General features: G+C 51.0%; 2 protein-coding genes across 2 annotated transcripts in view; one reads left to right on the forward strand and one right to left on the reverse strand.

The window, feature by feature from the left end:
• Positions 1-12,792, forward strand: part of URB1 (URB1 ribosome biogenesis homolog) — an 86,589-nt gene extending 73,797 nt beyond the window's left edge. Inside the window, exons 40-43 of the transcript XR_006701068.1 lie at positions 1,940-2,077; positions 8,303-8,419; positions 10,407-11,230; positions 11,487-12,792. The gene's annotated coding sequence lies outside the window, so the exon portion shown is untranslated. The remainder of the gene's footprint in view (positions 1-1,939; positions 2,078-8,302; positions 8,420-10,406; positions 11,231-11,486) is intronic.
• Positions 246-24,889, reverse strand: LOC123575898 (melanocortin 2 receptor accessory protein). The gene is given in 4 exon segments (XM_045436864.1): positions 246-904; positions 907-974; positions 3,318-3,417; positions 24,220-24,889. Coding segments are annotated over 4 exon segments (579 nt in total). The 5' UTR covers positions 24,326-24,889; the 3' UTR covers positions 246-599.

Here is a 24,889-nt window from a genome sequence, read left to right on the forward strand (position 1 = left end):
CCCTGCCAGGGCCAGGCTGTCGGGCGCTGGAGGACTGAGTCCGTCAGAGGGCTCACACCAGAGGTCCCATAAAGTCACCTAGATGGGACCCATCCTCCCAGCCCAAAGACTTTCTTTCTGCGGCAGCATTCTGATGCAGACCCCCTCCCCTTGGGCTTTGTCTTTTAAAGGCTTCGGGGCGGGGGGTGTGGGGGTCGGGAGTGTGACCGCAGTCAGCTGGCCTGGCAGGTGTGCGCCACCCTGTCTGGGAAAGAGTGGGAGTCGGGGGGATGAGAAGGAACTTCCCAGGCCCTCCCTGGGTGTCCTGAAGAAGGTTCCAAACAGCTTAGAACTCAGGGTTGCTAAATACTACGGCAGTTAGTAGTTGAAGCTAAAAAGTGGCCCAGTGAAGATGAGCGAGCAAATGTTTTTTTAATTTATATGTGTTTTATTTTTTTGCCCTTCCCAAAGTGCATAAGGAGTAAGTATGCTGGTGAAATGCACTAGAAATCCGCAACATCTGGGGCTACTTCCCCGTGCTAGCTGGGCTGCTGCAGGCCCTGGATGATGCATGCCAGTGCCCCCTTGTATAGCGTATCTTGACCCAGTCACGCTTCCTGCTACACGTAAGCAGGCTTTTCGAAGGCACTTGTGGGTCCAGGTTGGTTTGAGTTCACCAGGCGTTTGCTGGCGTCCAGGCTACAGTTGAGAGGTTCTGTCTCCCAGGAGGGGTCCCCCCTCCTCGTCCCTGTTGTCAGCTGCTGCTGTGGGGGGTCCCCATCGAGACCCGGCTCCCATAAGAGAGCAGGGTGGGTCTGCGGGGCAGGTGGGGCAGGGCGGAGGGGCTCCCAGCCGCAGCCGCTGCTCAGGGCGGGATGCTCTGCTGCCTGGCTCCTTGCCCGAGCCCGGGGGAGCCTGTGGGGTGCCTCCGGACGCAGAGCGGGAGGTTGAGGCCGCGACTCCAGGGGCGTGTTGGGTGGTGCTGGGCGTTGTTCCTGTGGACAGAGCAGATGGGAGGCAGGCATGACAGCTGGCGAGAGAACTTACTGGATGCTTTCCTGTTACACCCCGCTGCCGGCCCAAAGCCCGTAGAGAAGGCACGCGGGGCAAGGGCACCTCGGCCAGGGGAGCAGACCCTGGGGGCGGGTCACCCGGCTCACAAAGGTCACCCCTGTGCAGAAATGGAAGATGACAGGCAGTGCTTGACAGTGAGCCAGACCCTACGTTGACGACTAGTTCTCTCCGAGGCCACGTCTCCCTCATGTGTCCGTTCACGACGGGGGGCGGGCAGGCTGGCCTTCCGTCCGTCCACAGGTTTGAGTGTAGAGCTCAGGTACCTGTGCCTCCAGCCAACTTGTATCTCAGCCAGGAATCTGCTCTCTGGATGCCTCTCCTGAGCGCCAGGGGCAGTGGGCACGGCCGCCTGACGTGAGCCGGCCTGCCCCGTCCCGCCTGCCCTCTGTCTCATCAGTGACGGGGGACCGTGATCACCTCTTAGGTGTCATCAGGGTGACGTGAGGTGATGCGTGGCTGGAGAACTAGTTTCAACTAGTTGCAATCCTGACATGAATGCGGAGGCTCAGAGAGGGGGCCTGAAGGATCAGAGCCCTCCTTTCACATGATGCCGGCAGACTTTTTTTTTTTTTTTTTTTTGAGGCTTGAAAGAGCACCTCCTCAGGGAGCAACCCTGCGTCTGTCTCCCAGATCTTACTGAAGACCCAGGTGGCTCCCCTGAGCCCTTCCTGCCTGTTACAGTGTCTGGAGGGTGCTTTCTCTGGTGCCGGGGAACAGCATCATCCATTTGCCCTGTAAAATTGCAGCGCTGAAGACACGCGGGACCCCTCAGCCTCGGCCGCCTGTGTGCCCACTGGGCCGGGAAGCTTCCTCTTGCAAACCGTCCCTGGCACAGGGCTGGCCACGAGCCACCTCAGAAAGCTCGTTTCGTTCATTTATCCCCCAGGTACCTCTTGGGGCTATAAATCTGCCCAAATTTCACGTGAGTGGTAAAAACTAGAAGAAAAGGACGGAGGTCTGCATTTGCTCAGAAGCTGGCCCGGCCTCCCCCTGTGACCAAAGGGAACCGGAAGTGACTTGGTGAGTCACCCCTGGCAGGGCAGGGTGGAGGAGGGAGACGGAGCCCCCTTGAAGCTGGTCCGGGCCTGCACAGATGGGCAGGTCCTCCCTGAGCCAGCGGCAGGACGCCCCCAGGTGGCGAGGCTGCCCTCTCGTCTTTCAGGGCCTTCCCGCTCCCTGCCCCCTCCTCTCAGAGCAGCTCTGCTCATCTGTCTGCTGCTCAGCATCCTGTGCCGGCTCCCGGTCTCCACTCCCCGAGACTGCCTGGCCCATGATGGTGTCCGGCCCCAGTCTTCGCCTGGGATCGCTCTGCTACCTGGCCCCACGTTTCAGGGGAGTTTGGGCAGCCCTGGTCCCATCAGCTAAGGCAGAGACAGGCAGTCCCTTGTTATAGGGTCCCTTGTTAGGACAGTCATTTTAGACCGCAGTAGCCGTGGGGGGCAGGTTAAGCCAGAAGAGGAAATCGGATGTGGTAAGCCAGTTTTCTAGCACAGGAATTAACATCTAATGAGCTAGGGTCGTCTGGGCAGCTCAGTCCGTTGAGCGTCCGATTTCAGCTCAGGTCATGATCTCAACGTTCGTGAGTTCGAGCCGCACGTTGGGCTCCCTGCTCTCAGCACAGAGCTGGCTTTGGATCCTCTGTCTCCCTCTCTCTGCCCCTCCCCCGCTCGCTCCCTTGCTCGCTCTCAAATATAAATAAACATTTTCAAAAAATGTGTAACGAGCTAGGTTAACGACTAGCTAATTCTTGGGGCTCCTAGATTTTACCGAATTTAACCCCTAAGGCACATAGTAGGTATTCAATAGCACATGGTGGTCATAGATGCCTAAGTTTGGGTCCCATTTTCCTGGTGAGTTGTTTGGCAAGACCTAACTGGCGTGTGGGGTCATTTAGGCTCTATTTTCTCTAACAACTTCATTGAGATACATACAGTAAAGTTTACCCATTTAAAACCTAAAACTCCAGATCCTCAGTATATTCCCAGAGTTATACAACCATCAACACAATCTGCTTTAGAATATTCTAGATGTTTCATAGCAATGGAATCAGTCATACAATACAGGCCCTTTTGTGTCTAGCTTCTATCCCTCAGGACAGTGACTCTGAAGTTCATGCGTGTTGCAGAAGGAATCGGTGATTTATTCCTTTTTGTGGCCACATAACATTCCGCTGCGTGGACATGCGGCCGCTCGCTGTTTAGCCACGTGACTTACCTGTACACGCGCCACCACCCCCCCCCCCCCCCCCCGCCACCCTTACTCACCTCACCTGCGAGGACCCTGACCAGGACATGTAGAGCAGGATGAGGAAGAGAAGCAGGACGAAAAATGCCAGGCTCACCCAGAAGGCAATGACAATCAGATCTGCAGGAGGGAGAGTGCATCTCAACGTCACTGTGACACCACCAGAAGCCCACGGCGAGGGGACGTGAGGGCCCCCGAGCAGCGTGGAAATAGGGCCCCGAGTGTTGGCATTCTCTCGTCTTCCGGCCTCTCAGCAGTGGCCACCGGGAAGGTTTTTCCACTGACAAGAACCTTGGGAAGGAACAGGCCGGCAGGGAAGCGGCCTTTTCCCAGAGCAACTAGCTTCAAGGTCCGTTAGGGTGACCGTTGAGGGAAAAGCAGTGAATGAAGGTGGGTGGCACCCCGTGGATTTGCTTTTTCAGCTGCTGCTGCTGTTCCCCTCCTTCCCTTGCTCCCTCAGAGGGAGAAGCAGGGGCGGTGGGCCACTCATGTGACAGCCAACCTCCCCTCTGCTGTGAGGGCCGCAGGGGACTGTGGGGACCACTCCATTAGAGGCCGCTTCAGAGACCCCTTCGGAGTCTAGATTGTGGTGCTGGAGTGCTCCTGTGGCGGGCAAGGCAGAGTTTTTCCCCCCGGGCCTCCCTGGCCCCTTTCTTTCATGGGAACAGGTGCAGCTGGGGGGCAGTGCAGCCAGCACTGGGCTGTGTTTGTGGGCAGGGGGAACTAGGAAACCTAGTTAGCCTCTTCTGGGCCCTGAGTAGAATCCGGCAGGCCCGGAGATGCTCTTCTCCCAGGCTCCAAATAGGCAACATTCTACAAATTTCTAGGCACTGGTGCAATATGGTAGTGTTTCTTGGGGACTGGCTATGACTACCGGCACAGGGCATCAGGCTCGTAATTAGTGTGTTCAGTAGCTTATCCCACACACACTTCGTGACCCCAGGCCAAGATGCCCCAAACTGGGCCTGCTAGACACCCATACGTGTGAGCAAGGGAGGCTACTGAAGGACAGTCGTGCCACGAGTATTTATTAAGCACCCACTCAAGCCAGGCTCTGCCAGGGGCTGATGAGGGTTCAAAAGGGACCAAGCACACTGGAAATCGCTGCTGATGTGGGAAACTAAGGCAAAAGAAAAGCTAAATTCCCTTACTGCCTACAGCCCATTGATAAGTCCTTGAGGCAGACAGACTGACCTTCCTCTCAGAACTCAGTTGCCTGGATGATGACCCTTTGCTAAGGGGCAGAAGGTAACTTAGCTTAACATTATCCTGACCCCCAGGATCCTGTAAGTGTCCTTTCACATAGAAAAATTCCTTTGGAAACTTCTTTTATCTCAACTCCTCCCCCCCCCCCCAAGATGTATGTTGGCAATCATACTCCAAGCTTATGGCCCCCTGATACACATCTGAAGGGTCCCAGGACTGAGTTTCTACTAAACAGTAATGACCTTTTCCTAACAACAGCTAACGCCTCAAGGTCCTGAAAACCTTGTTTCCAAAATACCTTAGAGACTTACGTTATCCCTAACGCCCTCCCAACCTGAGGGTATATAATCAGTCACTGGCCACAACCCCACTGCAGCTCTTTCTGCCCCAAAGCCCTGGCCCCGTGGTCAAATAAAACCACCCTTTTGTGGGGCACGTGGGTGGCCCAGTAGGTTAAGCATCCGACCCTGGATCTCGGCTCAGGTCATAATGTCACGGTTCAGTTTGTGGCATCGAGACCCGCATTGGGCTCTGAGCTGACAGCATGGAGCCTGCTTGGGATTCTCTCTCTCTGCCCCTTCTCCACTCACACCTTTCTTTCTCTCTCTCTCTCTCTCTCAAAATAAATAAACGTTAAAAAACACCCTTTTTGCACCCAAGACATCTAACGAATTCTTTCCTGGCCGTTGACTCTGAACCCCAACGCTTCAAACCACATCAGCAGCCGCCTCTGTCCTGCTCGCCCCTCCCCCAACACGCTCCTCTGAACTCCAGTAGTACTTCCGATGATACACCTGCCTGCTCCATGTTGTATTCTGTTAAACAAAAAGATGTTTATGAATGGGTAAACAAATGAGGAAATGAACAAACTGAATGAATGAATGAACGAACGAACGAACAAACGAACGAATAATGGGGTATTAGAGATTTGTGCATCACCTCCATGAATATGGAAGTAGAGGCCCCAGGGGTAAGTAATGGTACCTTGAGTAAGGGGTGTCCCCTGTCCTCTCCACGGCCCAAGACAGGTAGAAGGAGAAACTGAAGGCCTGTTGATCTTGGACCTTAACAGCATCAAAAAAACAGTCCCAAGGAAAAGATGCCATACTTGCCAAAGGAATCGAGCTCCCACTGCCTTGTAACAAGGCATCAGTAGCTTGGCCTTCACGCTCCAGAAAGGCCAGGACAGCAAAGACCCCCCAGGCTCCCACATCCTCTCTCCTGTCTGTCCTTGAGCTGAGAAACTGACGGTGGTGCCCCTGAGCACCGACCAGGCTAAGGAGGTGTGTGGGCTCCTGGGAACTCGGGAGCGAGGTTGTTACTGACTGTCCTAAACTGAAGGACTTTTGGGAGGAGCCTCTGAGTTTCTCAGCATTCTGTGACTGCTCACCGCACGTTATTCTATAACACCTGCTTCAGCCCCACTGGCCAGTCAACATTTATTTTATAACTACCGCAAAGTATGACAGTATAAATGCTTTCAGAAGTTTGGGGTTTATTCCGTAAGGGTGTTTTATTTTTTTATTTATTATTTTTTTTTTACATTTATTTATTTATTTATTTATTTATTTATTTATTTTTTTAATTTTTTTCAACGTTTATTTATTTTTGGGACAGAGAGAGACAGAGCATGAACGGGGGAGGGTCAGAGAGAGAGAGGGAGACACAGAATCGGAAACAGGCTCCAGGCTCTGAGCCATCATGAGCCATCAGCCCAGAGCCCGACGCGGGGCTCGAACTCACGGACCGTGAGATCGTGACCTGGCTGAAGTCGGACGCTTAACCGACTGCGCCACCCAGGCGCCCCTATTTATTTATTTTTGAGAGACAGAGCTCAAACGGGGGATGGGCCGAGAGAGAAGGAGACACAGAATCCGAAGCAGGCTCCAGGCTCTGAGCTGTCAGCACAGAGCCCGACGCGGGGCTTGAACTCACAAACCGCAAGATCATGACCTGAGCCGAGTCGGATGCTCAACTGACTGAGCCACCCAGCCACCCCAGGGGTGTTTTAGATTTAGGCAGACCCCACTGCTCTTTCTCCTTCATAAAGAGAACATAAGGTTGGAGATCTTCAGCGCCTATATGAGTGCCGTCGGGGCCTCTAAGAAAACAGCTTCAGAAGTTTGGCAGCTGAGACCCACCCCCACCCGCCTCCCCTTCTCCTGGGCTCACACTTGTCTGCTTGGCCTTGGTCATTATCCCTACATACTGAGCAGAAAATGAAGCGACACCTTTCACAGAGCACAGTATCTTCAGAGAAGTGAAATTGGAATTTTTTTCAGACCAAAAAGGCGATCAGTAGCTACTCGCCACTTCCTGTACTAAATTCTCTTTCGTTATGATCCTGTTGGAAAGGGTGGCCAAAAAAATAGAGTTCTTGTTCCTCTTCCTGCTGAAGGTTCAGCCTTAGTGCTCGGACAGAACATGTTGTTCCCGGACAAGAGCTGTCATTCCCCAGTGTTGGAATTGTTTAAACATCACTGAGCTTGTTTTTACAACAAGGAGCACCAGGCTGGCTTGACAACAATACTAGTCCAGCCGTGGAAAACTTCCCTTCCCTTTCCTTCCCCTCCCCTTCTCTTTCCCTTCCCTTTTTCTCCCTCCCCCTTTTCTCCCCTTCCCTCATTTACTTCCTTTTTCTCCTCTCCCTGTCCCTTCCTTCCTTCCCTCCTTCCCTTCTCTTTCTTTCTTTCTCTTTCTCTTTCTTTCTTTCTTTCTCTCTTTCTATCTTTTCTTTCTTTCCTTTCTTTCTTTCCTTTCTTTTCTTTCTTTCTTTCTTTCTTTTTTCTTTTTTCTTTTCTTTCTTTTCTTTCTTTCCTTTCTTTCTTTCTCTCTCTCTCTCTCTCTCTCTCTCTTTCTTTCTCTCTCTCTCCCTCCCTCTCTCCCTTCCTTTCTTCCTTCCACCACACTGGCAGAATGAGGGGACTTAGGCATCCACAATTAACTGACAAGAAGAGGCTCTGATGGCATGGTGGAGCATCACACTGGGGAATTTCTCGTCCCACCTTGGAGCTGACAGCTTAACCTGATCCAAGTACTTCCTACTCAGAGCAGGCACCTCAGTCTCGTTAGATTTTGTTAACTGCTAAATCTCAGCTTTAACATTCCTTCAAACACTACTAACATTTGGGCCCCAGAGTCCTGGTTAGAGATTAACTCCAAGATCTTTCCCTTCTTTGGAAAAACAATGGGGTTAAGGGCCTGAGCTCTGGAAGTGGGTAGTTTTGAATTCAAAATCTGACTTGGCCATTTTCTAACCATGGGGTGTCAGGCAGTCCGGGATTTATACATCTCTAAATCTGTCTTCTCATCTGTTAAAGGGGGATGTTAGTGTGTGTTATGTAGACTGTTAGGTGAATTAAGTAACGTACCATGTGTATGTAATGCACATAGCACAGTTCCTTGTTTAATGGTTTTGAAATGATAGGTAAATAGAACTAAAATTATTATTTCTGTTAAGAGGGTAGTGTGGCAAGTGATATCTCTGTGATTCAAGCTCCACTAAAATCAAGTGGATACCAGTAAAGGTAATTGTGATGTATAGACTGCTAGTTGTCAATCCTAATGTTTGCTCTCAGGTGCTTTCATAGTCCTAGAAGCCCTACCTTTCGCTGCCTGGGATAAAGACTACATTTCCCAGATGCCCTTTCAGCTAGGTATGGTCATGTGACAAGGTTCTGGCCAATGAGCTGTGAGTAGGGAGTTACTAGGGAGTTACTAGGAGTCCTCCTGCAGAGACTTCTAGATTTCTCATGACCTTGTATCCCTTTGCATTTCCTTACTCCATTTTGCTGGCCAGACATGGATGTGATGATGAGGGACACGTCCGGGGGATGGCAGAGCAATGAGCTGGAAGGAAGCTGCTTTCTGAGGATCTCATGGGCCAGACCCACCACGCTGTCCTGCAGACTTTTAGGTGAAAGAGAAATTAACCTGTTTTGTCCAGTACTCCATTAATTGTAACCAGTTTTCCTTATTGAGTCAGTAGAAGGAGCCAGCTTTTTAAACGAGCATATCAAAACTTACAAATCCAAATGAATGCTGACGTTCAAAATAATCATCCTCTCTCTATCATAGAGTCATATCAATTTTTCTAAAATACATGTCTTGGGGCACCTGGGTGGCTCAGTGGGTTGAGCAACCGACTTCAGCTCAGGTCATGATTTCGCAGTTTGTGAGTTCAAGCCCCGCGTCGGGCTCTGTGCTGACAGCTCAGAGCCTGGAGCCTACTTCAGATTCTGTGTCTCCCCCTCTTTCTACCCCTGCCCTGCTCACGCTCTGTGTCTCTCTGTCTCTCAATAATAAACATTAAAAAAATAAAAAAAAATAAAATGTCTTGATTAAACATTTACAAACATTTATCAAACATTCATAAACACTTCTAAATTATTCTTTTGGAATTACCATCAAGGACACACACACACACACACACACACACACACACACCAGTTTTGCTACTTTGTAAAATCATATTTCCTTTTCAACACCCCGGTGGTATCAGTCAGCTCGATCCATTCACCTGATTAGTTTATGGGTGATTCCTAACTATTTCCCAAAAGCAAATCCACCCTCGAAAGATATACATAGTTTCACTGTGGACGTTCCATAGAATATACTGTCACTACCAAAGTCAGTTCCAAAAGAAGAGTCCCAGCAGTTTTTGAACAATAATAGTATCATTCGTGTGTAGCGCCTTCGGTTGGGGCTACCTTGATGGGAAAATCGTTACACAAACAATCTCATGTCTCTGTTTAAAAATCACTTTTTAAAAAATGTTTAATGTTTATTTTTGAAAGAGAGAGAGGCACACAGAGTGTGCTCAGGGAAGGGGCAGAGGGAGAGGGAGACACAGAATCTGAAGCAGGCTCCAGGCTCTGAGCTGTCAGCACAGAACCCACTGTGGGGCTTGAACTCACGAACCCTGAGATCATGACCTGAGCCAAAGTCGGACGCTTAATCAACTAAGCCACCCAGGCACCCCTAAAAATCACTTTCACTGCTTATATCATGCCCATAACTGACCATTTGAAGAAGATTTAGAAGTCTCGGTGAAAGTTGTAACATGAAATTGATTGCTCCGAATGCCAGAAGAGAGTTCTATGTAAGTTGTTTGCTCAGTCTTTTCCCTGAGCTCTCTGCCTTGCATTCACAAGAGATTGGTTGGTGGCCTGTTTCTGTTCTTCCTCTCCCAGCTGACAGGGCAACAGGTGAACAGACTGCCTGATTATCGAAGGTGCCGGAGCTGGCACATCAGTGGAAGTCCATACAGGCTATGACAAATTTTTCCCAAGCCATAATTAAAGGAAGAAGACATATTGACCCAAGAAGTAAATAACACAGCGTGAAAGCCAGACCCTACCCAAGGGAAATCAATCCATCTTGCTGCTCCGTGCAAGGGAGCATTAGAGCGGTATCTGGAGATTCATCGCATTAGAATAATGTGTGTGGTCGCTGTGAGGTTGCTATATGGGACTGGTTTTCTCCTAAGCTTAGCCTCTGAAAAGGGGACAGATAGAAAAGCAAACATATAATTAATTCAAGCAGAGGCCCAGGAAACAGATTTGCATGCCCCACCTTTCTGACAGCATTGGAGAGATTCTTAACCTTTCCCCGAAACAGAAGTCACATCTGTAAAATCACAAGGGTGAAAATCCTTGTGAAGTCCCTGTAACAAAATCACACCAGATTTCAAGCTAACCCTGGGAAAGAGGAACCCAGATTCCTCAAGTCAGCGCTGAATTCGCCATTATATATATAATCTATCTCCCTAGGTATTTCCAATGATCTGTCCATCCATGATGGAATAAACTCCAGTATATGGGCATGAACACAAAAGTCTTAAAATCCCTCCTGCTTATTAGGTATTTTCCCTCCTGTGTCGCCTCCTTCCCTACTTGGCACAGGAGTGAAACTCAGCCTTCCAAGGTTCAAGCGGCTGCCCCAGGAGATCTTCCAGAAGCTTTGCCTTTGTCTCACCTTAAAGCATCCCTGGCTCCTGGCTCCAGTCCCAGCACCTTTCTGTCTTTGATGTGAACCTCTGCACAAGTGAAGCTTTCTGATCTGTTTGACTGGGTTGGAGATCCAGCCCAGAGGAACTGGCGAGGAGAGAAAGGTGCATTTGTCAGCAAAGAGGCTCACCTGCTCTCTGCGGTGTGACCTCTGTCCTTCCTCACCCGGACTCACGCTTACCTTGCCCCACCTTCAAAGCCAGGTCAACAGAGCCTCCCTGAGACACCCTGACACCGCCTTCTGCTGACCATTACAGATCACAAGAGTGACATCATCATAGCAGCAGCACAGCGTGCGGGTGATGGAGATTTCTACTTTTGCATTTTGGGGATTTTTTTTTTTTTTTTAAGTGAACTTTGAATTCAAATACTGTGGACACACAACAGGGCAAGAAGTTTTTTTTTCTTCCCAAGTCCACTGCTTGTAATAGCAAAATCCTGGAACCACTCTCAGTGTTCAAACCCGCACATTTTTAGAACGCCGTGCAGTTATTTACAAAACTTTGTGAGAGAATATTTCACAACACAGGAAAACAACATATTGTGAAGTCAATAAGGGCAAAGTATAAAAGAGCAGACACAGCCAGATCCTCCCTGAAATCTACAGGGGAGACGGGATGTTCACAGTGGACTCTGTAGAAAGGCGGTGCTATGGATCGAATGTGTCCCCCCACCTCCCGATTCGGAAGCCCTGATCTCCAGACTAGTGGTAGTCGGAGGTGAAGCCTTTGACAGGTGATTAGGTTTAGAGGAGATCATGAGGGTGGGACACCATGGTGGGATTAGTGTCCTTATAATAAAAGGAAGAATCTCTCTCTCCCTCTTCCTCCCTCTTTCTCTCTCTCTTTCCCTCTCTCTCTCCCACTTCCCCCACTCTCACCCCCTCCCACTTCCCCCCCTCCCTCCCCCACTCTCTCCCTCCTCTCTATCTCTCCCTCTCTCTCTCTCCCATTTCCTCCTCCTCCTCTCCCCCAGCCCCTCTCCATTCACATGCACCAAGGAAAGGCCATGTGAGCCCAACAGCAAGAAAGGACGTCCTCACCAGACAGTGACTCTTCTGCCACCTTGACCTTGGACTCCCAGCCTCCAGCACGGTGAGAAATGAATATCTGTTGCAGCTCCGCAGTCTATGAAACTTTGTTATAGCTGCCTGAGTAGACTAAAATAGGCATTGACTACTTGAAATCTGGTTTGGGTTTGCTTACCTCCGAGGGATTTCCTTTAGAGATGGTAGATGGTCCCCCACAGCCCTCACTCTGTCTAGGAGGGCAGCTGGTGCCCTGCCCTCCAGTGGAACTGCGAAGAGGCCGCTCAAGGGCACTCTGCACGTGTCCTTTGCAGTTAGTGGGACACAGTGGACTGGAGTCTGATGATGTGTGCTCGAGAACATCTTAAAAGCAAGAGACTGGGCCATCAGTGTCAGCAGAGTGGAAGGAGCCAGCCTCCGGCCGTTGAGGGGCCAAGCTGTGTCCCCGAGGGCCTCAGGGGAGGGTGCGGGCTGAGTGCCAGCCCAGAGCTGGCCCAAAGGGTCACGTGCATGAGCACAGCCTGAAGGGGAGTCGGGCCTCTCACAGAGCGGGTCCAGGCGGAAGTTGGCCTCAGAGCACAGGGTCCCGAGGATCGTCCTACGAGGCCAGCAAGAGAGAGCACTGCCTGTGGTGGGAGATCTCTTGCAAAGCCGCCGCGAGGAGTGAAGGAGCCAGCTTGCATCAAGGACGTCCCCGCCTGGATCAGTGCCAGTCAAGCTGGAGGGCGGGGAGGCCAGTGGGGAGGCCAGTGCAAGAGTTCGGCCAAAAAGTAATGACGGCTACAGAGGAGAATCGCTTCCCCACCCTCAGGTCATGGGGCTGGTGACCGTCATCCCAGGGAATGCACAAAGGACACCCGTCACACGGGCTCGTATGAGGAGGGGCGGCGAAATCGACAGGAGCAGAGGCCCCGAGCCAAGTAGCGGGCCCCCCTTTGTGGACACGGCTGACGTACATCGATGTCCTCCTCACCCTCCAGGGCCGCCTGTGCGGGTGTGTCTGTTGTGCTGACCGGCTGCCGTCCGAATCAGGATCCGAGCCGCCTCACTGGCAAACCCCCTCGTCCTTTCTGCCTCTCACCCCACACCATCCCTGACGCTCCAGCGAAGATGTGTCGCCAAACAGGATGGGGCAGGTGGCTGGGGAGGAGGAGCTTGCTGAGGAAGGAAGGAGGAAGCAAGCGCTCCTGCCCCCAAGCCAGGGAAAGAGGAAGTTCTCGCTTTGAATGAAGTTCGAAGGCGGTTTGGTTTTAAGTATTTTTGAAATTGATTTCATCGGCTTAGACATTTGCTCGGGTAACTAGACTGGCCGGTAGACATTTTTTGGTTTAAGTTTGTTTATTCATTTTGAGAGAGAGCGAGAATGACAACGAGCCGGGGAGGGGCAGAGACAGGGGGACAGAGGATCTGAAGCAGCCCTACACTGACAGCAGAGAGCCCGATGCTGGGCTGGAACTCACGAACCCTGAGATCCTGGCCTGAGCGGAAGTCAGCCAAGCGAGCCACCCAGGTGCCCTGATAGACACATTTTTTAAAATTTGAGAGTAAGGGGCACTCAGTTGGTTAAGCGTCCAACTTCCGCTCAGGTCACGATCTCACGGTTCCTGAGTTCAAGCCCCACGTCGGGCTCTGTGCCGACAGCTCGGAGCCTGGAGCCTGCTTCGGATTCTGTGTCTCCCTCTCTCTCTGCCCCTCCCCCACTCAAGCTCTGTCTCTGTCTCTCTCTCTTTCTCAAAAATTAAAAAAAAAACAAAAACAGAAAAACAAAAACAACAACAAAAAAGAGTGAGCATGAGACCTACTCCAGGGAAAGAACCAGCACCACTAAGTAGGTTTGCACGAGCGGTCGGAGAAAGATGAGAGCGGCATTCTGGCTGCGCGCCATGAACTTGCTTTTTCCGAGCCGCAGCGTGATGGGTGCGTTTACGCAGATGCGGGAGAAAAAAGACATTGCGACTGGAAGGACATTGTGACAGGCCAGGCCCAGTCAGGAGGTAGAAATCACACAGAAGGTGAAACGGGAAGTCTAATATGAAAAATTATTCAGAAGGATTAAAGAGTGTAAGATACGAGGAGACTCTACAAGGTGTGCTGGGGCTGAGGAGGGAGGGAGGGGGGACCCAGGTACGTTTGCTCAGGCTGTGCTATGGTCAGAATGCTTGTGTTCCCTTAAACTCCTACGTCAAATCTTCATGCCCCAAGGGATGGTATTTGATGGTGGGGCCTCTGGGAGGTGCTTGAGTCATAAGGGCGGAGCCCCCATGAATGAGGTTAGTGGCTGTATAAAGAAGGCTCCCGACAGATTGCCTCACCCCTTCCATCATGTGAGGACCCGGCAAGAAGATGCCAGCTATGAACCAGGAAGGGGCCCCTCACCCCAATGCGACCATGCTGGTGCCTTCATGTTGGACTTCCCAGCCTGCGGAACCATGAGAAATAGATGTTTCTGGTTTATAGGCCACCCGGTCTGAGGTGTTTTGTTATATTAGCCTGAACAGACAGACTAAGACAGTGGCTTAAGGAACAGAAACTTATTTTCTCACTTTAAAGGCCCCATCTCCAAATATAGTCACATCCTTTTAAAAAAATGTTTAATGTTTATGTTTGAGAGAGAGAGAGAGAGAGAGAGAGAGAGATGAATCATGAGCAGGGGAGGGGCAGAGAGAGGGAGACACAGAATCTGAAGCAGGCTCCAAGCCCTGAGCTGTCAGCACAGAGCCCGACATGGGGCTCAAATCCATGAACCATGAGATCATGACCTGAGCCGAAGTCAGACACTTAACCAACTGAGCCAGCCAGGCGCCCCTACAGTCACATTCTTAAGTACGGGAGGTTAGGACTTCAACATAGGAATTTGGTGGGGGAGGCTGGGGGGACCCAGTCCAGCCCATAACCCCAAGGAAGGACATACTTGAGAGAGGTTCAGACCTCCCCGGGGATGTGGTTTGGTTACCGGATAGCAGAGATGTTGGCTGGTTTAGCCAGGCCTAACTGGTTTGGAGCTGCTGGATGAACCATAGACAACCCAGATGGTCCCCCCCCATCTGGGCTTGCAACTCTTCCCCCGACCCACCGGCCCCAGATTGCCCCGGGGCGTTGGTTTTTCCATCAAGATGGCTGCTGAGAGGTTCTTGCCACCGCGAGGCTGCAGGATCTCAGCGGGACCACGTTCTGGGCCAGTGACCGAGGCTGTTGGCCCTGCATGTCCTCACACCCTCACTGCCGACCTCCCAGCCCCAGCACGGCCGTCCTGCTGCGCCCCTGCCAGGGCCCCCTCCTGCGAAAGCTTCACTCCCGGCTCACTGTTAAGGAATTCCATCGTTGATCATGGAATTCCAGTAAACTGATAACTGACACAGGTACGCATCATGAAAATGACCAGTATGTACAAGAGCTGCGTACCTCACAGCAGGTGATCTGTTCATTCTGCAGAGACTTCTCGTGTGCCTGAGATGTGCCAGGCACTGTCTGGGAGCTGGGGGTGGGGAGCAAGACAGGGAAGGGTTCCTGCTCCGCTGGAACAGTCTGGTGGGAATCTGCCCACTAATCGTGTCAAGTGTCCTGGGACGAGTCCTAAGGGATCAGAGCCTGGAATTTAAGTCCCAGCTCTGCAAATATTTTACTAGATGACCTTGAGCAAATCACTTGGCTCCTCTGGGCCCCGGGACCCCCACATACTTTTATTCCCATGTCTGGGATACCATAGCACGCTCATTTATTTAGGCAGGCCCCTCCTTCCTAGACTGTCACCTCCTAAGGGTAGAGATCTATCCAATGTTATGCTTCCAGATCTTTCCCAGCATATGGCTGTTTCCTGCCTATGTATCACCTGCCTCCCACCCAAACCTCAAATTTATATATTCGCCAGAGGGATATTTTTAGCCAGCAAATTGGACCTTGTCTCTTCTCTGCTTACAATTTTATTAATTTTTTTAATGTTTATTTATTTTGAGAGAGAGAGAGAGAGAGAGCAGGGGAGGGGCAGAGAGAGGGAGAGAGAGGATCCCAAGCAGGGCTCCACGCTGTCAGCATAGAGCCCTTCGTGGGGCTCAAACTCATGGACCGTGAGATCAACGACCTGAGCAGAAATCAAGAGTCAGCACTTAACCAACTGAGCCACCCAGGCACCCCTCTGCTTACGGTTTTGAATGACTCCCCACAGCTCCCAGGAATCTTCTGAGACTGACCTGCAAGAACCCGACCCCCGCGTGGTCCGGAGCACATCCTCCATCACTCACTCTTCCCAAAAGCACCTCTGGCCTAAGCAGGAGTGTAACCGTTCTGCCCCCACCCCCAACCCCGCCCCGCCGGACCGGCCCCTGTGGATCAGACGGGCAAAGTCCCCCTGGGTCTTCTGACTCAGCTCAGCCCGCCTTCCCTGTGAAGCCTTCCTTACGTCTTACTTCGCCCCAAGGGTGTCCTTCTCTGTGCTCTGCTGGCCACTTCTGCACATTCTCCAGCACAACACCGTCCGTCAAATAGCAGCATATTCATGATCAGTCGCGGCCACCTCACTAAACAGTCGAGGATGGAAAGAGCGACCTGCTTGATTCCTCCCTCGAGTCAGTGTCTTCTACAAAAAGTTCTAGACCAAGATCGACCAAAGAGATGTCACCAGATCCAGTACATCAACATGGAACAGACAAAGTAGCTTATAAGCACCTTTTAGGGAAATGTGGGACGATGAAGGTAGACTGTTGGAGGACACTAAGACGTAATTATTGAAATGTCTGGGTATCGTGTTACGTTCTTTCCTGTTACGATTTTCCTAAATCCGGTGGAGGGATGCCCTGATGTCCGTAACCTACTTGGAAATACACCACCATAAAACAGATAATAGTGGCCACAAAATAAAATCATTCTCGTAAAATATCAAGGACGGGGACTTGGTCTTTTTGCATTTGTGCCTCCAACTCTCGGTGCAACGCCTGGCCTGTCACGGATAGTTGCAAAATTTGGTTGTTGAGTTAATCGCGAGCAAAAGCAAGAAGGTGGGTCAGGAATGGTGTGTTTCTAGTATGGTGTGGAAGTGGGGCTAGTTGAGATGAATGAAACACAGAATGGACAGCACCGAGTTTCAGAGGACTACTAAGACAAAAAGGGGAGATTAGACTCTGAGAGGGCAGGGGCAGGGAACAGTGCAATGGGCACATGGTTGTGCCTGGAGTCCCTCCTACACAGTAACACCATGGAGAGTTGCACAGGTTGTGCACTGCTCAAGGAATTCCACCTGGATAGGTGTGATTAACTGTGTCCCCAGAGTAGGAGCCTTTTTCTGATTTCCCTATGATCTGGGGGTAGTGGCAGTGTTGTTCCTGTCTGTGGGACTGGAGGGAGAAGAGGGGATTTAAGGTGACCATCCCGATGTGCCTCAGTTCCCCAAGATGCATCCATGTGACAATCCTGTGCCAACCTAGGGGCTTGGTCACCCTAAGGAGAGTGAAACTAGGGAAAGAAGGAAAGAGGTTGAGAGAGATGACAGTGGAGCTGGAGAGACACAGAAACCAGGGGGAGGAAGGAGGCGAGCGAGCAGGGTGACTTTTCCGAAGCAGCTGTTTCGGATGACGGTGGATGCCGGGAATCAGAGAAGGGGAAAGTGCTCATGAGTTTGAGAAGTTTGGCAACCGGAGGTGAGAGAGAGGGACTTTTGGCCCATGGTCCAAGAGGGCAGCGGGGATGCAGATCCGTGTGTGTTTCAGACACGGATGAGGAAGCCGGTGGAAAGAAGCTGGAGGAGAAGTTCCCCCAGACTCTGCTGAGGGGCCGTGGGGACACGTGACAGCATTTTGACCAAGTAACGAGTGGACACCCCGCGCGGGACTCCCGGGCCGGTTCACCTGTGCACATCCATCACCCCTGTGACCAGGTCTCTGCAACGTCCTGCTGTGGCGACTGCTCTGACTCCACACCACACACTCCCAGTCCTCATCTGGTGACCCTCTTGGTTTACGCTGCGTGATGGTTAATTTCGTGCATCAGCTTGACTAGGCGAAGGGATGCCCAGACGGCTGGTAAGACACGATTTTTGGATGTGTCCGTGAGGGTGTTTCTAGAAAAGATTAGCATCGATTCGGTAGGTTGAATAAGGAGATCTGCCCTCACCAGTGTGGGTGGGCATCGGCCGAGCCGTTGGGGGCTCGAATGGAACAAAAAGGCAAAGGAAGGGCAAATTCTTGCGCTGTCTCCTTGCACTGGGCCGTCTATTTTCTCCTGCCTCTGGACACTGGTTCTTGGGCCTTTGGACTCCAGGACTCAAACCATCAGCTCCTGTAGTTCTCAATCACCACCGGCTTTCCTGGGTTCCCAGGCTTCCAGCAGGCAGATGGTGGGACTCGTCAGCCTCCCTAACTGCATGAGCCAGTCCCTATAACCAGGCTCCTCTTATCCGCATCGACGTACCTCCTATTGGTTCTGTTTTTCTGGAGAACGCTGACTGATACGATCGCCATGCCGTGGGAGTTTACATCTCTGGTGTCAGGAGACTATCAACCTCCGGGTTGTTTTTGTAGTCTTAGCTACCTGCCGTACATTTCTTTCTGCCACAGAAAGCTCTGTAAACTGGCCAAGGGGCCTGCCTCCCAAGAGGGTCCTTGTCAGAGTGAAGACTCCGTGAAATAAGCCACACGAAAGGGCAAACGGCGTATGATTCCCCTTCGGTGACGTACTGTCTTCCTCCGTTCAGGCTGCTGTAACAAATCACATACACTGGGTGGTTTAAATCACGGGCATTTATTCTCTCACGGTTCTAGGGGCCGGAAGTCCAAGATCAGGGTGTTGGTGGGTTCCGTTCCAGGCGAGAGCTCGCTTCCTGCTTATGTCCTCACGTGAACGAGGGAGAGAGGACAAGCACTCTTGTTTCTTCTCAAAAAGGTACGAATTCCACGGTGGGCCCCCGGCTTGATGACTTGGTCTAACCCTCATCACCTCCCAAAGGCCCTGCCTCCAAATGTTATCCCACTGGGGATTCACGTTTCACGTGAGTTTGGTGGGGTGGGACCCCGGACTCAGTCCGTGGCAGATGGTCAGAACAGTCAGATTCACAGGGACAGAGAGCAGGAAGGTGGTTATCGGAGGCAGAGGGGGGGCAGAGGGAAAGGGGGAGCTGGTGTGTAACGGGTACTGAGTTCAGTTTGGGGAAGATGGAAAAAGTTCCGGAGATGGGTGGTGGCATGATGTGAAGGCACTTACTGCCGCCAAACTGTGCCCTTAAAATGGCTTAAATGGTCACTTTTGTGTTGTGCACGTTTTCCCTCAATTAGTAATAATATAAAAAAGAGGGTCCTTGTCAACATGAGCGAAATGTTTAAAATCCTGCCAAACGGCCCAGAGCGTGGGGTTGTTGTCCCCAGCCTCCCAGCAGGCTCAGGGTCCTTGTCCTTCCCAGCCGCGCTCGTCCATCCACTGGAGAGGGTGGCCCCTGGCCGCCCGCTGGGCTCTGCCTGGCAGTCACAGGCCCGGGGAGGAGAGAGGTCACTCAAGGCAGGTGTCAGTTTCCCCTCAGGAGTCATCACAGACGGCATGTGTGTATATGTGCGTGCAGGCACATTCTGTGTCTTGAAGACACAGAAAAACCCTAAGGCGGCCAGGCACCAAAATGCTAATGCTGATTTTTTTTTTTTCTGAATGGTAAAGTGCAGTAATTTACTGTCTGAGTCTTTTACGATGAGCATATTAACCTTTACAACTTACATTTTATTTATTTATTTATTTTTTTTTTTCAACGTTTATTTATTTTTGGGACAGAGAGAGACAGAGCATGAACGGGGAAGGGGCAGAGAGAGAGGGAGACACAGAATCGGAAACAGGCTCCAGGCTCTGAGCCATCAGCCCAGAGCCCGACGCGGGGCTCGAACTCCCGGACCGCGAGATCGTGACCTGGCTGAAGTCGGACGCCTAACCGACTGCGCCACCCAGGCGCCCCACAACTTACATTTTAGAAATTCGAGGGGCACCTGTGTGACTCGGTCAGTTAAGCATCCGATTCTTGATCTCAGCTCAGGTCACGATCTCATGGTCACGGGATGGAGTCCCTCGTCGGGCTCTGCACTGACAGCGCGGAGCCTGCTGGGGATTCTCTCTCTGCCTCTCTCTCTCTCTCTCTCCGCCCCTCCCCCTCCCAGGCACGCGTGCCCTCTCTCCTTCTCTCAGAATAGATAAACGTTCTTGAAAAGTTTGAATTATAAAATGTTCCAAATTCATGGAAATACACAGAGTAGTTCCTCCAGATCCTTTTTTTAAAAAAGGATATTAAAAGGGGTGCCTGGGTGGCTCAGTCGGTTGAGCGGCCGACTTCGGCTCAGGTCACGATCTCGCGGTCCATGAGTTGGAGCCCCGCGTCGGGCTCTGTGCTGACAGCTCACAGCCTGGAGCCTGTTTCGGATTCTGTGTCTCCCTCTCTCTGACCCTCCCTGTTCATGCTCTGTCTCTCTCTGTCTCAAAAATAAATAAGCGTTAAAACAAAAATTTAAAAAAAAAAGGATATTAAAATGTTAAGGTCATCATCCACGTGTGGCAATACAAATTTCTCCACTTCCTACCCCGACACACTGAGTATCAGTGTTTCCATGTTTGTGCATTGAGTGAGTGTGAAATGGAACCTCAGTGTCCTTCCCGGGGCGCTCCCTGAGTACTTGTGAAGGTGAGCGTTTTCTCACGTTCCTCGGCCCTTTGAGTTTCCTCTTCTGTTAACTGTGCTCTCGTATCATTTGCCCATATTTCCATTGTTTTTTTTTTTTTTCTTGTTGATTGATGGGTTGTGTTGACTTCTGAAATAAGAAAATGGCTTCCGTTTCAAGGGGCAAAAAGGATATTTCCCAGGTAGTTTCCAAAATACAAGGGAATAGTCACTGCCATCGCTTTTCGTTCCTGGAACACACCAGATATCCCCCTGCCTCAGAGCCTTTGTCTTCGGAGTTCCTGTGGCCTGGAAGGCTCCTCCCAGAGACCGCTTCAGGGCTTGGTCTCTCACCTGCTCCCAGGACATCCTTGGGGGGCCTTTACCAACCGCCCGATTCCTCTTAGGGCCCCACCTCTCCCTGGCTACCCTTCCTGTTTTATTTTGCCGCCTGCCATACTTTTTCTTGTTTGTGGTGGGTGGAAGGCTGCTTTGAGTTTTCAACACTTTTCTCACTGCAAGATAGGTTCTAGTTCCCTCCTCTTGAATCTGGCCTGGCCTTAGTAACTTGTTTGCCCCAAGTCACAGAGCTAGAAAGTGGCAGAGCTCAGATGTGAACTCCTGCCAGGTGGCGCAGGGCTCCACGCGCCCGGCCTCTGCTCCGTGTGTCACTGCCTCCCGGCCGGTCCCCAAACACAAGCTAGACAACTACCCATCCGGGACAGAAACACCCTGGGAGAGTATTTTTGTCTAGCCTCAAACTCCTTTTCCAGAGAAGGTGGAGATTAAATTCAGAGAACACATGAAGACTGAGATACAAACAGAAATCAAGGAAGCCAGAAGGAGTACCTCTCTCCGTGGGTGTCAAAGACTCCTGACATCTAGGCTGTCTGGGGGACCCAGTGGCTGGCCTCCCCCTGGGACAGCTTCCTCACTGAGATGGTCTATATAGCATTTGGGAGTTTGGGAAGGCGTTGCTTTTTTAAAAGTTTATTTGTTTATTATTTTGAGAGAGAGAGAGAGAGAGGGGTAGAGAACAAGTGAGGGAGGGGCAGAGAGAGAGAGAGAGGAAGAGAGAGAGTATCCCAGGCAGGCTCTGCACTGTCAGCAAGGAGCCCAACGGGGGGCTCGAATTCACAAACCATGAGATCAAGACCTGAGCCAAAGTCGGACGCTCAACTGACTGAGCCACCCAGGCGCCCCGGGAAGGAGTTTCCTCATTTGTATGCCCAGCAGGCTATGAACTTTTTATCTCTAGCCCATGTGTGCAAGAAAAAGTATTTCTTTTAAAACCTCACACGCGGGGCGCCTGGGTGGCGCAGTCGGTTAAGCGTCCGACTTCAGCCAGGTCACGATCTCGCGGTCCGTGAGTTCGAGCCCCGCGTCGGGCTCTGGGCTGATGGCTCAGAGCCTGGAGCCTGTTTCCGATTCTGTGTCTCCCTCTCTCTCTGCCCCTCCCCCGTTCATGCTTTGTCTCTCTCTGTCCCAAAAAGTAAATAAACGTTGAAAAAAAAATAAAAAAAATAAAACCTCACATGCAACTTAGAGAACATCAACCACATGTTTTCCAGAACATGGACGTTGTTCGTGGGTAATTATACAGGGCAGGAGGTTGAGACTGTAGGTTCGAAGACTTTGAATAAGCAAAGAGAGCTCCCACTCAGAGCAGGGGAGAGAGCTTTGGAGCCCAGGTGGTGACCAAGCGAGATGTCTGGTGTACAAAAGGATGGGGGTGTCTGAAGCTAACAGCATTTTATTTAATTCAGGTTAAAAAATTTTTTGAGAGAGAGAAAGAGAGCACACGCGTGCGTGCACATCCTAAGGAGTGGGGGAGGAGCAGAGAGGGAGAGAGAGAGAATCTCTCCAGGCTCCAGGCCCAGTGCAGAGTTGAGGGGCTCGATCTCACAAACCACTGAGATCACGACCAGAGCCTAAATCAAGAGTCTGACGCCTAACTGACTGAGCCACCCCGGCGCCCCTAATTCGTGTTAATTTAAAAACAACCTTCCCGAATGCAGATTTACATTTTGTCCAGACCTATATGTATCCTGAAGGTCTGAACTTCTGACCATACGTATCAGTGGGCTTCTATTTCAACCCTGCCACTCTCTCCCTGTTACTGTGAGCTGTCTGTGCAAAATTCTGCTTTTTGATTCGTGAGTATATACCCCGCATCAGGAAACACACACCAAACCTATCGTCCCTCGCAAAAGCTTTGCTACCAGGCTGGGGACGCAGCAAACGTGGATGGGTACCCAGACTCCTGGAAGCTGTAAATGAAAATGGAAACAGGTACACTTCCTAACAAGACATTCTAGACAACTTTCTCCAAGGGCTCTGCCGGGGATCTGCTACCTTTTATTACCGATAACATCCAAATGGATTTCAGTTTTGAGCTGATGCGTGAACAAGTGATCTTGCTTTTCATAGGGAAAGCATCCTGTTCCTTCTAGCGACCGCACTTACTTCTTGACAGATTATGTGATCATAGGGCATGAAATAGCCAAGGAGGGGCTAGGCGTCCGACTTCGGCTCGGGTCATGATCTCATAGTCCGTGAGTTCGAGCCCCGCGTCGGGCTCTATGCTGACAGCTCGGAGCCCGGAGCCTGCTTCTGATTCTATGTCTCCCTCTCTCTCTCTGCCCCTCCCCTGCTCATGCTCTGTCTCTCTCTGTCTCAAAAATAAAAATAAAAATAAAATAAAGAAATAGCCAAGGAGCCCGAGACTTGAGGATGGCAGAGAGCCCTGAGACTTTTTTTGGTTTGGTTTGCTTTTTCGTACTCATTCCCTCAGCTAACTTGTTATCTTGACCGAGTAGCTGGAATATTCAGAGAAGATTGTTCACAAAGCACCAACTTACCCAAGGGATAGAGACTGGGAGAGAGAGGAGCAAAAAAAAGCATGTTGGTTTGCTCTGGTGGTCCTTCCTGAGACCATGAAGAGTAAAATCACTTGGTATTTAAAAAATTTTTTAACGTTTATTTATTTTTGAGAGACAGAGAGAGCGCGAGCAGGGGAGGGGCAGAGAGAGAGGGAGACACAGAATCGGAAGCAGGCTCCAGGCTCCGAGCTGTCCGCACAGAGCCCGACACAGGGCTTGAACTGACGAACTGCGAGATCACGACCTGAGCAGAAGTCAGTCGCTTAACTGACTGAGCCACCCGGGCGCCCCAATCAGTTGGTGTTTTCATGGAAACCAGTAAATCATATATCTTAGGGGTGGACACAGTAACCTCCCCCAAATCTGCATAGAGTGAGAGAAAATGCGAAATCTGCAATTTGAAGAAATTTCACCTAGCTTACAGGAACCCAGGCAAATCACACTCTAACAAAAAAAAAAAAAAGTCTGTCTTAAAAGCATATTCTGGGGTGCCTGGGTGGCTCACTTGGTTAAGCATCAGACTCTTGATTTTGGCTCGGGTCACGATCTCACGGTTTGTGAGACTGAGCCCCAAGTCAGGCTCTGAGCTAACATCACAGATGGAGTCTGCTTGGGATTCTCTCTCTCTTTCTCTTTCTCTGCCCCTCCCTGCTTGTGCTCTGTCTCTCTCTCAAAATAAATAAATAAACTTAAAAAAAAAAAAAAAAAAGAAAACATATTCTAGGGGCGCCTGGGTGGCTCAGTTGGTTAAGTATCCAACTTCAGCTCAGGTCGTGATCACGGTTCATGGGTTCGAGCCCCGCATCGGGCTCTGGGCTGACAGCTCAGAGCCTGGAGCCTGCTTGGGCATTCTGTGTCTTCCTCCCTCTCTTTCCTTCTCTCCTGCTCTCACTGTCTCTCTCTCTCTCTGTCAAAACTAAGTAAACATTAAAAATAAAAAATTAAAAAAATAAAAGCATATTCTGCTCCCAAATCATCCTAGTTTCTTAGGAGGTTAGTTCCAAACCTCTTACAGAAGACGACAGATAAGATTCTGCTCCCGTTTACTTCTATCTCTGAGGGTTAGGGTTAGGGTCGTGTTTGGGCTCATCTGTGACATCTGTTGGGAGTAGGAAGTGGCCAGAGAAAGTCTTTCGGGCCAACCCCCAGCCTCTGCCTGGCTGGCTCCCCCAGTCGAGGACTCACATTTGTTGGCTTTCAGCTTCCTCTCATCCACGGGAATGAGGTCCACATAGTCCAAGTAGTATTCGTAGCTGTCGTACAGGGTGGAGGCGTTGGTCTGGTTGGCCATGTCCGCGGTGCTGGGAGGGGGCGCATCCGGAGCTGGTCAGAGCCCTCGGAGAGCCCGGCCGACTGATTTCTGTAAAGTCATCCAAGTGTGTCTGTGGGTCTCGGGGCTCAAGGCCTGCCCACTTACTTATCGGAGCCGTTTAGCTGGGAGAAAGGCCAGGGGGCTGTGCTTGACATCTCCGCCCGCACGTAGAACTTTCCGCCCTGCTCCTCCTTGATAAAAGTCCAAGACAAACAGAGCCACAAGGCAGGAAACCGGGTTTCCAGCGCGGCTCTGGCTCGCCCCTCTGGGTGAGAACGGGAAAAGGGATACCTGGGCCCCTTGGAAGACAAGATGCCGAACAGGGGCTAGGAAGGCCACTCGCTGTTTGCTTTCCTGCTTAAAAAATTAATAAAACCCAAATGAAAGGCTGGCGGTGCCCTTGACGTACATTAGGGCGGTTCTTGGTGCTGTTGAGCAATCAGCAAGTCACTGGTTCAGATTTAGTATCTGAGGGCAGGAATTGAGTGATGGCAGCCCTTGAACTCGTAGCCTCTCTCATGCACACAGAGCCAATTAATTGCA

The sequence above is a fragment of the Leopardus geoffroyi genome, chromosome C2, assembly GCF_018350155.1.
Source record: "Leopardus geoffroyi isolate Oge1 chromosome C2, O.geoffroyi_Oge1_pat1.0, whole genome shotgun sequence".
NCBI lineage: Eukaryota > Metazoa > Chordata > Mammalia > Carnivora > Felidae > Leopardus > Leopardus geoffroyi.